The 13,576-nt window shown below is 49.8% G+C and overlaps 5 protein-coding genes across 5 annotated transcripts; 3 read left to right on the plus strand and 2 right to left on the minus strand.

Annotated features, from left to right (window-relative positions):
• Positions 1-95: 95 nt before the first annotated feature.
• Positions 96-3,480, minus strand: ALT_0928 (FAR11/STRIP family protein; the record flags this gene model as incomplete). The annotated part of the gene is made up of 5 exons (XM_033558741.2): positions 96-927; positions 978-1,107; positions 1,158-1,327; positions 1,392-1,504; positions 1,555-3,480. The coding sequence occupies 5 exons, from the start codon at positions 3,478-3,480 to the stop codon at positions 96-98; spliced, it is 3,171 nt and encodes a 1,056-aa protein (XP_033414632.2).
• A 673-nt stretch (positions 3,481-4,153) lies between these two features.
• Positions 4,154-5,008, minus strand: ALT_0929 (phosphatase PAP2 family protein; the record flags this gene model as incomplete). The annotated part of the gene is made up of 3 exons (XM_033558740.1): positions 4,154-4,620; positions 4,685-4,874; positions 4,961-5,008. The coding sequence occupies 3 exons, from the start codon at positions 5,006-5,008 to the stop codon at positions 4,154-4,156; spliced, it is 705 nt and encodes a 234-aa protein (XP_033414631.1).
• Positions 5,009-6,329: 1,321 nt separating this feature from the next.
• On the plus strand, positions 6,330-8,195 carry ALT_0930 (RBR-type E3 ubiquitin transferase; the record flags this gene model as incomplete). Its single annotated transcript, XM_033558739.2, has 1 exon — positions 6,330-8,195. One exon carries the CDS (start codon positions 6,330-6,332, stop codon positions 8,193-8,195), a length of 1,866 nt encoding a protein of 621 aa, XP_033414630.2.
• Positions 8,196-8,898: 703 nt separating this feature from the next.
• On the plus strand, positions 8,899-10,213 carry ALT_0931 (NAD(P)/FAD-dependent oxidoreductase; the record flags this gene model as incomplete). The annotated part of the gene is made up of 2 exons (XM_033558738.2): positions 8,899-8,938; positions 9,024-10,213. 2 exons carry the CDS (start codon positions 8,899-8,901, stop codon positions 10,211-10,213), a joined length of 1,230 nt encoding a protein of 409 aa, XP_033414629.2.
• A 297-nt stretch (positions 10,214-10,510) lies between these two features.
• cwh41 (mannosyl-oligosaccharide glucosidase) lies at positions 10,511-13,362 on the plus strand (the record flags this gene model as incomplete). The annotated part of the gene is made up of 7 exons (XM_033558737.2): positions 10,511-10,760; positions 10,832-11,308; positions 11,371-11,528; positions 11,575-11,620; positions 11,686-12,064; positions 12,144-13,053; positions 13,114-13,362. The coding sequence occupies 7 exons, from the start codon at positions 10,511-10,513 to the stop codon at positions 13,360-13,362; spliced, it is 2,469 nt and encodes an 822-aa protein (XP_033414628.2).
• Between the last annotated feature and the right edge of the window lie 214 nt (positions 13,363-13,576).

The raw sequence follows: 13,576 nt of genomic DNA on the forward strand, positions 1-13,576 counted from the left end.
CTCAGATGCGCCAGTATGCTATATGCAAGTGATGCCGGCCGTTTCAACAAAATGCAGCGGCAATATGTTGAGATCAACGCTAAAAGATATTTACATCACCATCCTTCCATCTGTAGCGGCCCACCATCCCATTCCGTCCCATTCATCATGGCCCCATTGGCAGCCATTTCCGCCTCCTCATTCATCATTTCCTCGCCGGCAAACCCCCAACCCATAGATTCCAGCTCGCGTACAAAGAAGTCCCGCTCTTCTTCCATCATGGACGCACCCTCTTCGCCGCCCATAACATCCTTGTATCGACGTAGGTGCCACCAGTGTGTCAGCCCCCTGAGTGCTTGTTCGAGGGGCAATGCCTCCTCCACTTCAGCATCAATATCCGAACCAGCAAGCCAGTCATCCCGTAGCTCCGGGCGGCAGTATAGATAAATCGCAGTGATGACACGCATGTTGCTCTGGCGCCATTTGCGGCCACAGTAGGGCACCTGAGATTTGAACAACTTCAGGGTGTAGAATCGCAGGTGCGGGTCAGGAATCTTGAGCCCCTTTCGTAAGATCGTGCTGGACTTGTATTGAACGAGTAGCAGACATCTGTGTGCTTTGTCCCGCGTTATCTTCTGCATGATGTGAAGGTAATTGATGGCAGAGAAGAAGTTCCGAAACGAGAACACCGTGATGGGCTCTTTCGGCGGAGGAGCAGTCGGAAATCCCAGCTCGTCAACTTCAGGACGATGAGGGCCTTCTACCAGTTCAGGGAGAGCTTCCTGGGGAGACGACGGTCGTACTGAGGAGGTGCCAGGATCCGTGTCACGGCGGTGCCGAAGAATAGGCGGGGGGACAGCTTCATCTTCACTCGGTGACGAGTCCTCGTCTGAATTATCGGCTGAATTCGGCGGTTGATCGGAATGAACATGACAAAAGTGAAAGAAACTGCTCAGAGTTAGTGTCTTAACCGTGATCAGTAATTGACGAGCGCCTACCCTAGTTCTTCACGGTCGTTCTTCTGTGCTATAGCCTGGTCGATGTCTTGATGCGCGAACATCTTTAGAATCAGGGGTAAATAGTTCGAATCGAGCAAAAGCTGCGTCATATACTCAAACTTTAATATATCTACACCCCGTTAGAAACAATTTCACATAGGCCTCGAACTTGGAACTTACGAGATCTCTTGAACCACTTCAACATGAGCAATAAAGATCCCGATATAGCCTTCCCTGTAATTTCTCGCAGGCGGATGTTGTCAAGCTCCTCAATAGCAGCATCGGCATTAAAACTATCCGAGAAGCTGTTGGGAGCAGCTGGAAACCCATTGGCGGCCCCGTAGCCATCACTAACCGTCCAGTCAGCCATTTCTTGTTCTTCGTTTGTTTGTCAATAGACTGTCCGCTACGTACCTCATGGCATGTCCATTTTGACCATTCGCTTGATTGACCATAGCACTGACATTGGTCAAAATGATCTTCAAGAAGACGATCGTGATCGACTGTAGGTGCACCAATACTTGGGACTATCCACGCATGAGTATGTCAGCCATGTTAAAAAGGCGGGAACACGTACGTAGAACGATTCAACAGCATCTAGTCGGCGCTGTATGTCATCATTATCGGTTTCCCTTTGTGGAACCCAACTGTGACTCGACTTTCTTCTCTCCTCTAAAGCCAGGTCTTGCAAGTCCTCAGCAAGTTCACCAGAGGGATCCTCGTCTGAGCCAGCTGAGTTCTCGTCAAGGTACCAGCCGCGGTCATATTTCATGAAACGCTCTCTTTCTTCCCACAGCTGGCGCATCGCTCTAGTCATCTTAACATGAGTCGAGAAGAGCTTTCCGGCTTCAATGATTGACGCCGGTACATCGCTTCCCTCCCATCGCTTTCCCACGAGAGCATCTTGCCGTTCAGTGCTGCCCCTTCCGCCGATATCATTGCTCGAATCATCCAACGGGGGATACATAAAAGGAAAGTTCTGGTTCGTCTGGTAATTCTGCTTCTTGCCTGCTTTACCACCGGGCCCTATAGGTGATGGTGGAGGAGATGGAGCCGGTGTAGCGATGTGGACAGACTGATGGAGGATAGAGCCGTTTCCACCAGCCACAGACGGACCTACTCCGGAAAAGAGGCCGGTAGATGAACTGGTGCGGCTAGGATGCTGAGGAAGAGGAGGGAGGATAGAGTTATTTTCAAGCTCCAGAGGAACGACAGGTAGCGGGGGGTTGTAAGCAGGATATTTTGATGTGATCTCTTGCCGGAACAGGTGGTAATCCAGGGGGGAAGCAGTCAGAAATGGTGTCCTCCTGTTGGGAGAGTTTTCTCGTGCCTCCATTCGCGGCTCCAGCTCTTCCTTGGCTTTCTTCAAGCTATCGCTTCCACCAAAGAAGAGGAGAAGACACTTCCAAAAAAGGAGAATGATCCGCGTGAGCGGAATGTTTGCTGAATCGTCCCACCGCAGTCGTGCGATGACTTCGACAAGAAAGACTGGCAAGTTAGGCTTCAAGCCCATGAGCGCATCGCGCAGGGGAACATTTTGAGAATCATTTTTCTCTTGCCTTCGGCCAATCTCTACGACTATGTATAAAGCCGTAAGCACAAGGTTCACTTCATGTTCTGACGCAGCGACATTTGCGGAATCCAAGTTCGAGTCCAGACCGTCCAAATCGGGATTGGGTGAGTTCCGATTCTTCTCAAGAGCTTTGCACAGACAATTGAGCAATGGACCAAGTCCTGAACACTCATTGACAAGCTCAGCATTTCTCTGCATCCATATGATTTGCAGTGATTTTGATTTGGGTGTATCTGCGACTGCCTGCGGGGGCAGATCTTCTGGGTAGTCAGGGATTGCTTTTCCAGCAGTACTACCCCAGATACCAGTCAATACATAGCAAATAACCTCTAACGCTTCGGTACGAGCAGAAATGTCTCGATCCGGTAGCCCATTGATTATTTGTTCGATGAAAGATTTGCGTAAGTCATGAGGGGCATCAAGCCAAGGCAGCCGATTGGGAACTGCAGACTGCTTCTCACAGAAAGAAGCCCACTTTTGCTCAAATGTAGACTTCATGCCAAGGAGCATGATTCGATCAAACTCACTGTATTGGAACCATTCTTCGATTTCTTCCGCAAGAGGCTGAGAGTCAGCGTACTCAAATGCATACGCAGGTTGATCGGCCTTGGGCATGTCCTGAACTATTTGCTTTAATTGAGCCAGGCTCAACGAGTCCGGCGGCCTGTCCGGCAGTTGCTGCACCGGGGCAGGAGGCGGAGGCTGTATAGGAGGCGGCGGAGCTGATACGTCCCGACGCAGTTCTGGACGTCTCGATGGTTTGGGTCTTTGCTCTTGCAACTCATTTGGTTCAGAAGACGTCGCTTTTAAAGCCTGTTCTTGTCGCAGGCCTTGCGCGACCTCTTCCATCAACTGATCATCTGACACAGTTGCGATGTCGGTTCCTGTTTGATCGACCTCGTCGGCCTTGACAATATGATGTTCCTGCATTGTGGGTTCAGAAGACGCAATAGAATCATCGATCATTGAACTCCAAAAGTGGTCTCAATGTTTCGAGGAAATGGCTTGGGACAAAGACGGAAAATGTTACTGGACAGCCATACTATCATGGTATCTCCAAGCAAACTAAAATGAAAAGATGAGGGGGAGGGAAAGGAATACGGATAGAAGCCTAAGTCTTCCACTGAGGAAAATGTCTGGGAAAATTCAAACGGTCAAGCATCACTATCAGTCCTCAAGATTCATCCTGCAGAATTCCACCTCTGCGCATAGCGACGAAGCAGTTGAGATGGCGGTGGACTGTCTACGCGCACCCGCCGCTGGCTGTGTCACGTGATCCTATACACTTTGAAAGACTGGCCAACTTTCTAAACCAGGACGTGGCTCGAGTAAGATCAAGAGATGCTAATGACTTTTCTGCTTGCGAAGGACTATCTACAAGCATGCAGTTGCAGGTTAATCCGGACACGGCAAAAGCAGGATTGGTATTAACGTGGGAAGTATATCTCCATCAGTTTTAAGATATTTCAGATTCACTCAGTGCCTAAGATAAAATCCATTTCTATCTTTTTCAGCGAGGACACTGAAAGCTAGGGTATCATAAAGAAACCCATACATGGACGATGGACCTGCTATAACAGTAGGTCCATGAAGTCTCCGATATTCAATCAAATTTGGCCGACGGTTGATCACTGTGACCTCGCCGCTTCAACTTTCGCTGCCTTTCCCATTGCAGCCATCCGGCTTCTGCGAGATCCTGACCTACCACTAAGTCTCGAAGTCTCAAGAATTGAGATATTCCCAGATCTAATACCCGATCGACATAACCCATCGTCCGCAAAAAGCTCGTAGCCACATACCAGGATACCGCACACAAGACGCCAGCAGCGCATCCTGCTAGCACCTGTTTTGGAGTATGATAGTTCAAATAGATGCGGCTGGTGGCCACCGCGCCAGCCCCGAGACACACTCCGGCAGCCAGCGCCACCCGCATGAGGAAATAGGATGTCGTATCAGGCTTTGGAGCGGTTGGAACATGCCGTACGAGAAGGAACAGAGTCAGGTAAACAGCGAAATATGTAACGAATTGGGCATGGGACGACGGCATCCCGTAGCCTTTCCCCAGCATTTCTGAATAAGGTCAGTTACTAGCCTAAGTAAGTCGGCCTGTGCATCTTCTGCTTTTATCACATACGTTTTGGCCTTTCCTCTTTGATAATTCGCTTGAGGGCAAAATTGAATGCCTCACAACCCATTTGGCCAGCAAACATGAAAATTACCTCCACTTCCCTTGAAGCCCAGATAAGGGTCACGTAGGCTACGCATAGTGCTTGGGGTACAAGGGCGAGCCAGGCAGAAAGGAAGGATAGCGGGTCTTCGGGGTTCTATGAACATGAAGTATGGAAGTCAGTATCAAAGGTCTGCTCGAGATCGCCGGTAGTGACTGAGTCCTTTCGGAACAGAAACTCACATAATGAACGTGGGTTAACGACAGCGATGCCAGCGGTGTTTCTTCCATATTGTCTCGTAGGTATATACAATAGATAGGCAGCTTGACTATCTATTTGGAAGAATGGTGTAAGCACCTGCACTGCACCCCTTAAGCTGTTGATAACTGATAGGAATCTCGACCGATGATCGTCAACTGGCATACATCATGAGGAGAGTGTGCAGTGCGGTACGTATCAAAGATCCCGCCGTCGCCTGGGAATTACAGCGTAATTTATTCTTCAAGCATTTCCAATGCTGGTCGACATTCATAGAAACATGGAGCACAGTGGTTGTACTCGATGGGTCCGATAAAGAGCGATAACCGTGGCCGTGCATGGGCGCTGCTTTAACCACTTTTATCACATGAACGAGATCCCGCTGAGGAACATCAAAAGCAGCACCGGGAATGAGGGGGAGGGGAAATTAACATCAGATAATAAGTCGAAGATAAGCCCACGAAATATCAGAAATCAAACGGAAAAAAGAAGGTAAAAAGTAAACAAGTACTTCTTATTTGTGGCAATCATTCAAGATGGCAGTCAATATCTTTTAGCAAAGTAGATAAATTATAAGAACCATACACCTGCGCGGAAGTGAGAGCAGCGCCTGGGCAGCAACAAAACAACAACCGTTTTGCGGCCCATTGCAATCGCTTATTTTTATCAAGTCCTTTTCATGACTCACGCAGTCTCTGTTCTTTGCTCCTTTCCTCCTCTTGCTTCTTCGGAGCTCCTCTGCTGTCTCAGGTACAAGACCAGTCTCCATCTCTCATTACTCGGTTTCTTATCTCTATAATCAAATCATGACGCACTTTCCCCCACGTTATCATCGCGAAATTTTGTTCTCTCACTCACCTACTCCGACAACTTTCTCTAGGAAACTGCATACAGTTCAAGAACTCGCTTTCACTTCATATCGGTCTCTTTGCTTGATGGGTCTGTTACCTTCATAGGCAATTGTGATCATCCAACGAGCTTATTGTACCTGAGGGGTAGGTAGAATCCGTCCATGGTCGTCTTCTCGACCGCCACCACTCGTTTTCAAGCTACCTTGGGCCTCTTGTACTAATGCATGGACTCGGATAGGTCTCAACAAGTCTCCGGCACCACGTTACTCTCCCCGACCCCTGGTATATCTTCTACATTGATCGTCAATATAAACTACTTTCTATTTTCCAGTCGATCATTGCGTCGCAGAATGTCATAGACGGCACGAGCTTCCGATTTTATACTATGGTTGGGTTTGGAATAACTCCGTCCAAACTCCGCCTCGCCACCCGATATAACCTCTTATCTCGATAATCTCCATCAACAAATCTGCATTCTTTTCCTTTCTGAGTCTTGTTCGCCATGACGGGGTCTGACTTTTTGTCGGAGGATGAACGCTCAGTCGAGCTGTCCTCCATCGCTGCCATCTACCCTGAAATCAAAATAGATCCAGCCTTTCCCTTCAGGGCCTCTTTGGATATACCGGTCAAGCCTTCAACACCCTTACCTGTCTGCTTCGAGCAGCAATTAGACGCTGGATTCCCAGAGGTGTTGACTCCTCCTACTTCCCTCGATGCCAGCGATGTCGGACTCGGATTTGCAACCAAGGACGACGGACGGGATGTCCATACCCTCTCGCACCTGCCGCCTCTCAGTCTTGAGATTGATCTCCCAGAAGGTTACCCTTCTGAAAAGGCGCCCATTTTCAGGCTCGAGACAAATCCACCATGGCTCCCGCACTCGATCATCTTGCGCCTCACGGAGGATGGCAACCGTCTGTGGGAAGAATGTGGGAGGGATCTCGTTGTGTATACGTATATTGATCACCTCCAGCAATTGGCAGAGACAGCTTTTAGCGTCAGCGACACGGCTGACCAGGAAGTGAGACTTCCCCGTGACATAAAAATAGCATTGCTGGATTTCAACAACAAGGCAGAGCGGGAAAAGTTCGAACAAGAGACCTTCGAATGCGGGGTTTGCCTCGAGCCCAAGAAGGGATCAGTTTGCCACCGCCTTCTGTTTTGTTCCCATGTTTTCTGTGTTTCATGCCTGCAAGACTTCTACAACAGTTGTATCACAGAGGGAGATGTTGACAGCGTCAAATGTCTGGCACCCGATTGCGGCAAGGAGAAAAACGGTATACCCGAGACGGGGAACCAGTTGAAAAAGCGCAAGAAGCACGATCGAACTCTTAGTCCGAGCGAGCTGCTTCAGATACCATTGGACCAAGAGACAGTCCAGCGCTATGTCTTTCTGAAACGAAAGAAGAAGCTCGAGTCTGACAAGTCGACAGTTTACTGCCCTCGACAGTGGTGCCAGGGTGCAGCTCGGTCGAAGAAGCATCCGAAGCCCATCGATCCCATGTCAGATGACGTTGACTTGTCTGACGAGGAGGACGGCTTTGCGTTTGATCCGAACGGAGATGAGGCCCAACTGCCGCCAATGGCGGATCGTGTTGCCATCTGTGAAGATTGCAACTATGCCTTCTGCAGCGTATGTAAGAAAGGTTGGCATGGTGAGTTGGTGCGGTGCTTCCCTCGGCGGGAGGCGGAGCTGTCAGCCGAAGAGAAAGCGACAGAGGAGTACCTAAGGCTTTACACGTCACCTTGCCCAACATGCGATGCACCCTGTCAGAAACGCATGGGCTGCAACCATATGATATGTTTCAAGTGCAGTACCCACTTCTGCTATCTTTGTTCGAGCTGGCTCTCTGAAGACAACCCTTACCGGCACTTCAACGACATCAACAGCCAGTGTTATAATCGATTGTGGGATTTGGAGGGAGGAGATGGCATTGACCCCGAGGGTCCGGAGGCTCTCCACCGAATACCTAATGATCTGGTCGATTTTGACGAACCGAGTGATGACGAAGGTGCTCCTGTCCTGGAGTTCCGTGAAGATGAGATCGCACACCGAAGGCGACCTCCGCCGCCTGCACCGGTGCCACCGCAAGTCAACCAAGCTGCAGGTGGTCATGGTCATCGGAATCGTGGCAATGATGCGAATGTTCTGGATGCAGCAGGCAGGGCAGCAGCCGCAGAGAGGCAGGCTCAGGCGCGAGCGATAGCTGAGGTGCGAGCGCGTCCTCGGCAACATGACGGGCAAGCTGCAGTTCAGCCGCCTCGACCAGGACGAATCCATCGGCCAGGCCTCCAGAGGTTTTTGGATCTGGTTCAAAATGATCGTGAGGATGAATGGGACAGTGACGAATTGGATGACGACTTCTGATTGCCTGATATACTCCACACAACAATCAGGCATTCTTGACGACTATAATCTAACCATGAACTATCACGATAATGCCCAACCGCCTTTACGAGACAACATCTTCTTGCATGCATTTGTCAAATAATGATGTGATGCATATATATATATGATTAGCGACATTTTGTTCATGACATTTTGTTCATAGCATTGCGTGTTTTGTGTCTGTTTGAAAAAAGCTGTACCTGTGTGAACATATTCTGTCAATTACCCAATGTACAATGCAAGATATCTCCAATTTTTTGGAAGAAAGAGAAGCCTGAACATCCTTCTCAGCTCAACAAAACAATCATCCCGATACAATGCCGCACTATAGCCGCCAAATCCCCGAACGTAACAAATAGCACAACCCCAGAGCCATCCCATACCAGTACAGCATTTTCCGGCTGGTTCTTAGGCAGGCTAATTGTGGTTGTGGCTGTCTGTAGGCTAGCTGTTGTATGATTTCCCAGGAATCATTGACATGCGCCCCGGAGATAGCCCTAAGAGTGTAAAAGGTACTTGTTGAACTCTTGCGTCATAGGGACGAAGAATGCCATATGTAGCCGCTTTTTATATTCCCCACACCTCCCATCCGGAGAGCGTCTAATAACGCATACCAACAACTACTTCCGTAAGTGTGGCTTCCATAAGGTTTCTACAAACCAGATTGTTTCTGCAACGTAAGATGTCGACTTCGAGTGAGCGTCGTGAAATTGTTATCGTCGGTATGTATGAACTATGATCTACTTCCAATCCGAACTACCCCGCACACATTATGAGGCATGCAAAGCTGATAAGATACTCCTAAAGGGGGTGGTATCATTGGATGCTGTTCGGCATATTATCTGACAAGACACCCCTCATACGATCCATCGCGCCATAAAGTGACTTTGACCGAGGCGACAGAAATTGCGGGTGGTGCATCGGGCAAAGCTGGGGGACTGCTGGCGCTATGGGCATATCCAAGCAGTATAGTTCCTCTGAGCTACAAGCTGCACGCCGATCTGGCCAAGGAACACAACGGTAAAGAGAGATGGGGCTATAGAGAAGTTGGCTGTGGACAGATTGTTGTGAAAGGCCGTCCTCTTCATGAGAAGAAGGATGCCAGCGAGAAGGACACGGGAAGCTCATTATCCCTTCAAAAGCGGAGTGAGGCTGCTATTGCGAAACTACGGAAAGCCAAATTTCCGCATGATCTTGATTGGATTGATCCCCAACTGATCAGAGGCTATGAGAGCATGAGCGACCCTGGCGAAACCGCCCAAGTTCACCCTTACCTCTTCACCACATCAATCGCAAAGCTTGCCGAGGAGAAAGGCGCAGAGATCAAATTGGGATCAGTGACAAACATTAGCTACGCAGGTGATGCCGTGGAGTCAGTCACATACGATGATAAGGAGTCCGGAGAGTCGCGCACAATCTCGGCGACGGACGTCATTATTGCCGCTGGTCCCTGGACACGAACGGTCATGCCGGAAGCTCCCATATCGGCAATGCGCGCGCACAGTGTTGTCATCCGACCAACCAAGCCGGTGAGCGCTCATACTCTATTTACGAACATTGAAATACCCGCCAACTTCGACCCCTCGAAGCCCTCACGCCCAACAGTCGTGTCCCCTGAGATCTACGCCCGGCCCGATGAGACGGTATACGCTTGTGGCGAGGGTGACCAGGTTGTCCCGCTTCCAAAGACCACAGCAGACGTTGAAGTGGATCAGAAACGATGCCAGGACATCATCGACCAAGTGGGAAGCATATCCGATGAGCTTCGGGATGGACAGGTTTGCGCACGGCAAGCTTGCTACTTGCCCAACGTCACCGTACGGGGAGGTCCCTTGATCGGCCACACTGGCACTAAAGGGCTCTATCTTGCCGCTGGACACACCTGCTGGGGTATCCAAAACGCTCCCGGGACCGGAAAGCTTATCAGCGAATTTGTCTTTGATGGCGATGCAAAGAGCGCCAAGATCGGGTCTCTAGATCCGAGGAACTTTCTTTGAAAGCTGTATATAGACTAGAATCATGTCATTTTTGGTATAGCCTTGTCTGGAAATAATTTGTGCCTCATCATCTCCGCTCAATCTTCGATTGCTCAAGTAGATACGGGGTAGAAGACGGACAGTTGGGACTTGGTATAGGAGCTTGGGCCACGTGGAGCGGAAGCCAGAAGCTCTCCGCTTTAGGACAGATCATAGGTACTCCATAGAGTTGAGAACCATTCCAATTGCAAGGTCTCCATGTTATAATTTCATGCCGAATCTTGAGGTTTCTACTTTTTCTCCGATGAATTCCTAGATATGCATTTCCCGAACTTACATTTGCTTCTCGCGCCCTTTCTCTATCATGTCGTGGTCTCCGCTGGTCAAGCCTCCGCCGCAGACGATTTATCTGTCCTGACCGCAGAGACAGCAAAGGCCAACAACGACTCGTTATTATGGGGTCCCTACAAGTCCAATCTCTATTTTGGTGTCCGCCCTCGCATCGCAAATAGTCTGTCCGCCGGGTTGATGTGGGCTAAGGTGGACGATTATGCCACCGCGCAAGCCAGTATGTTTGCAGCACCCTTAGTGAATTTAGAGGGCGATTGATTTGCATTGAGTACTGACCGCTATTCGAAGACTTTAGACATACTTGCGAGCAGAATGAGGGCATGGCTGGCTATGGCTGGGACGAGTACGATATCAGAAAAGGCGGCCGGCAGACAATCCATGATACCGGAAACTCCTTGGACTTGACAATCGACTTCATTAAGGTCCCTGGTGGACAACATGGCGGCAGCTGGGCTGCCAGAGTGAAAGGTGTCCCGCGCGAAGACGGATCCCCCGACCAGCCTACATCGATCGTCTTTTATGCTACGTTGGAGGGGCTGGGTAACCTGGGTGTTGCGACGGAATCTGGTCCTCTTGGGTATGAAGGGGACGTGAAATTGACAGGATATACAACCGATCTTGGAGACTTCTCGATCGATGTGACTGCTGGTCCTGAAACCAATGAGCATCCTGAACATGGGCACCCGTCCTACGAGGACAAGCCGCTGGATCGGGCTCTGGTTTCCAGCTCTACCATTGCACCTGAAAATCTCTGGCAGGTGAAACGTAGGCTTAGCCCCCCGAGGAATTGCTCTGTCATGTGAAATTGGCGCTGACGTATTCTACAGCGGTTCTTTTCGCGCAGATGAAGTCAGAAGTCAATGAGATGATACAGAGATTTGGTCAGGAGAATCCTCCTCCTCCAGCGCAAGTTTTTACGATCAAAAATGTGCCTGGCGACGGGAACATTCACCTCATTCAGAAGGTGTTCAAGGGCGCTTTTGAGGTATTGTTTACCATTTACTCGTCGGTACATGGCTTACAATTTCCAGTTCGATATCCTGTTCAATTCTGGGTCTTCTCCAGATCCCGTGACGTGTAAGATCCTCCTTCTCTTGGCCTCGCTGCATGATCAAACGGACATACTAATCAAAGGGATGTAGCCGACAAGCTGAGCGAAGAGATATCCAGCGCATCCGAATCGTTCTCTGAACGCTTCAACAAAGTCCTTCCACCGCAGTCTCCTTTCGATACTGCGGAGTACACTGAGTTCTCCAAGGCGATGCTGTCAAATCTCATTGGCGGCATTGGCTTTTTCCATGGAGATGATGTTGTTGACCGCTCTGCAGCACCAGAGTACGATGAAGAAAATGAAGGTTTCTGGGAGGAGACGGCCGAGGCCAGGGCGCGAGCTCAACCTGTTCGTGAAGGGCCCAAGGACCTCTTCACTTGTGTACCGTCTCGCCCCTTTTTCCCCAGAGGATTCCTATGGGATGAGGGATTCCACCTGATACCTGTGATTGACTGGGACATTGACCTCGCGTATGTTGCTCGATTTACCTAGCCTATTCCCCTATTCTCCAATATCCGTTTGATGAACTGGCCTACTAACTCAGTGAAGGCTCGAAATTGTGAAGAGCTGGCTGAATCTGATGGATGAGGATGGCTGGATCGCTCGAGAGCAAATCCTTGGTGCCGAAGCCCGTAGCAAGGTGCCACCGGAATTTACGGTACAGTATCCTCATTACGCCAACCCACCGACTTTGTTCATGGTATTGGAGGCTTTTCTGGATAAGCTGGAGGCTAGCAAGGGCGCCTCTTCTCAAACAATCGGTGAACAGGGCGTACTGGACGGTCTGCGTATGACCTATTTGCAAAAGCCGGAACTGGGCGAGACATTCATCCGATCGATCTATCCGCTGCTGAAGCGGCATTACTTCTGGTACAGGACTACCCAAAAGGGAGATATCAAGTCGTACGACCGGGAAGCGTTTTCCACGAAAGAAGCATACCGCTGGCGAGGAAGGTCCGTCCAGCATATCCTCACTTCGGGACTTGATGATTATCCTCGCCCGCAGCCTCCCCATCCAGGCGAGCTGCATGTCGATTTGATTAGCTGGATGGGAATGATGACTCGTGCCATGCGACGTATCGCTGAGTTTGTCGGCGAGACCGAGGATGTGGAAGAATTCAGAGGGTACGAAACGGCGATTGAGCGTAACATCGACGATCTTCATTGGGATGATGAGGCGCAGACGTACTGCGACGCCACCATCGACGAATTCGAGGAAAGTGTCCATGTTTGTCACAAGGGCTATGTCTCCCTCTTCCCGTTCTTGACCGGCATGCTGGGCCCTGATAGTCCTCGACTTAAGGCTGTTCTGGATTTAATTAGGGATCCAGAAGAGCTTTGGAGCGATTACGGTATCCGCAGCTTGAGCAAGAAAGACGAGTTCTACGGCACTGCCGAGAATTATTGGAGAAGCCCGATCTGGATGCCCATCAACTATTTGGTGGTCAAGAATCTTTACGTGAGTAGAGCCATTATCTGAAATATCGGGTCGTACAGATAGACTGACTGTGCCAACTAGGACATTGCAACAACATCTGGTCCTCATCAGGAACAGGCCCGTGAGATGTACTCGAGCTTGCGGAAAAACTTGGTCGAAAACGTCTTCAGACAATGGAAGGAGACGGGATTCGCCTGGGAACAGTACAACCCTGAAACCGGAAAGGGGCAGCGCACGCAACACTTCACAGGGTGGACCAGCATGGTAGTGAAGCTCATGTCAATGCCTGACCTGTCTGCCAACAAGCAGAGAGGCCATGACGAGTTGTAGAATTATCACAGAAGATCCTTGAATATATTGATATACTAGAGGGAATCGAAACACCTGTACACTAACATTTGCCTCCCAGCGCCCAACTCCATGTGCAAAATAATCATAAATATGATGCAGTCAAAAAAACTCACCGGCGTCGATGATGATCGGAGTCATGTTCCCTTGGATGTCTTCGACGATGGTCTTCTCTCTGTCTGCGGTGACCATCTTC

This window comes from Aspergillus lentulus (assembly GCF_001445615.1).
Source record: "Aspergillus lentulus DNA, contig: Alt01, strain: IFM 54703, whole genome shotgun sequence".
In the NCBI taxonomy this organism is placed as follows: domain Eukaryota; kingdom Fungi; phylum Ascomycota; class Eurotiomycetes; order Eurotiales; family Aspergillaceae; genus Aspergillus; species Aspergillus lentulus.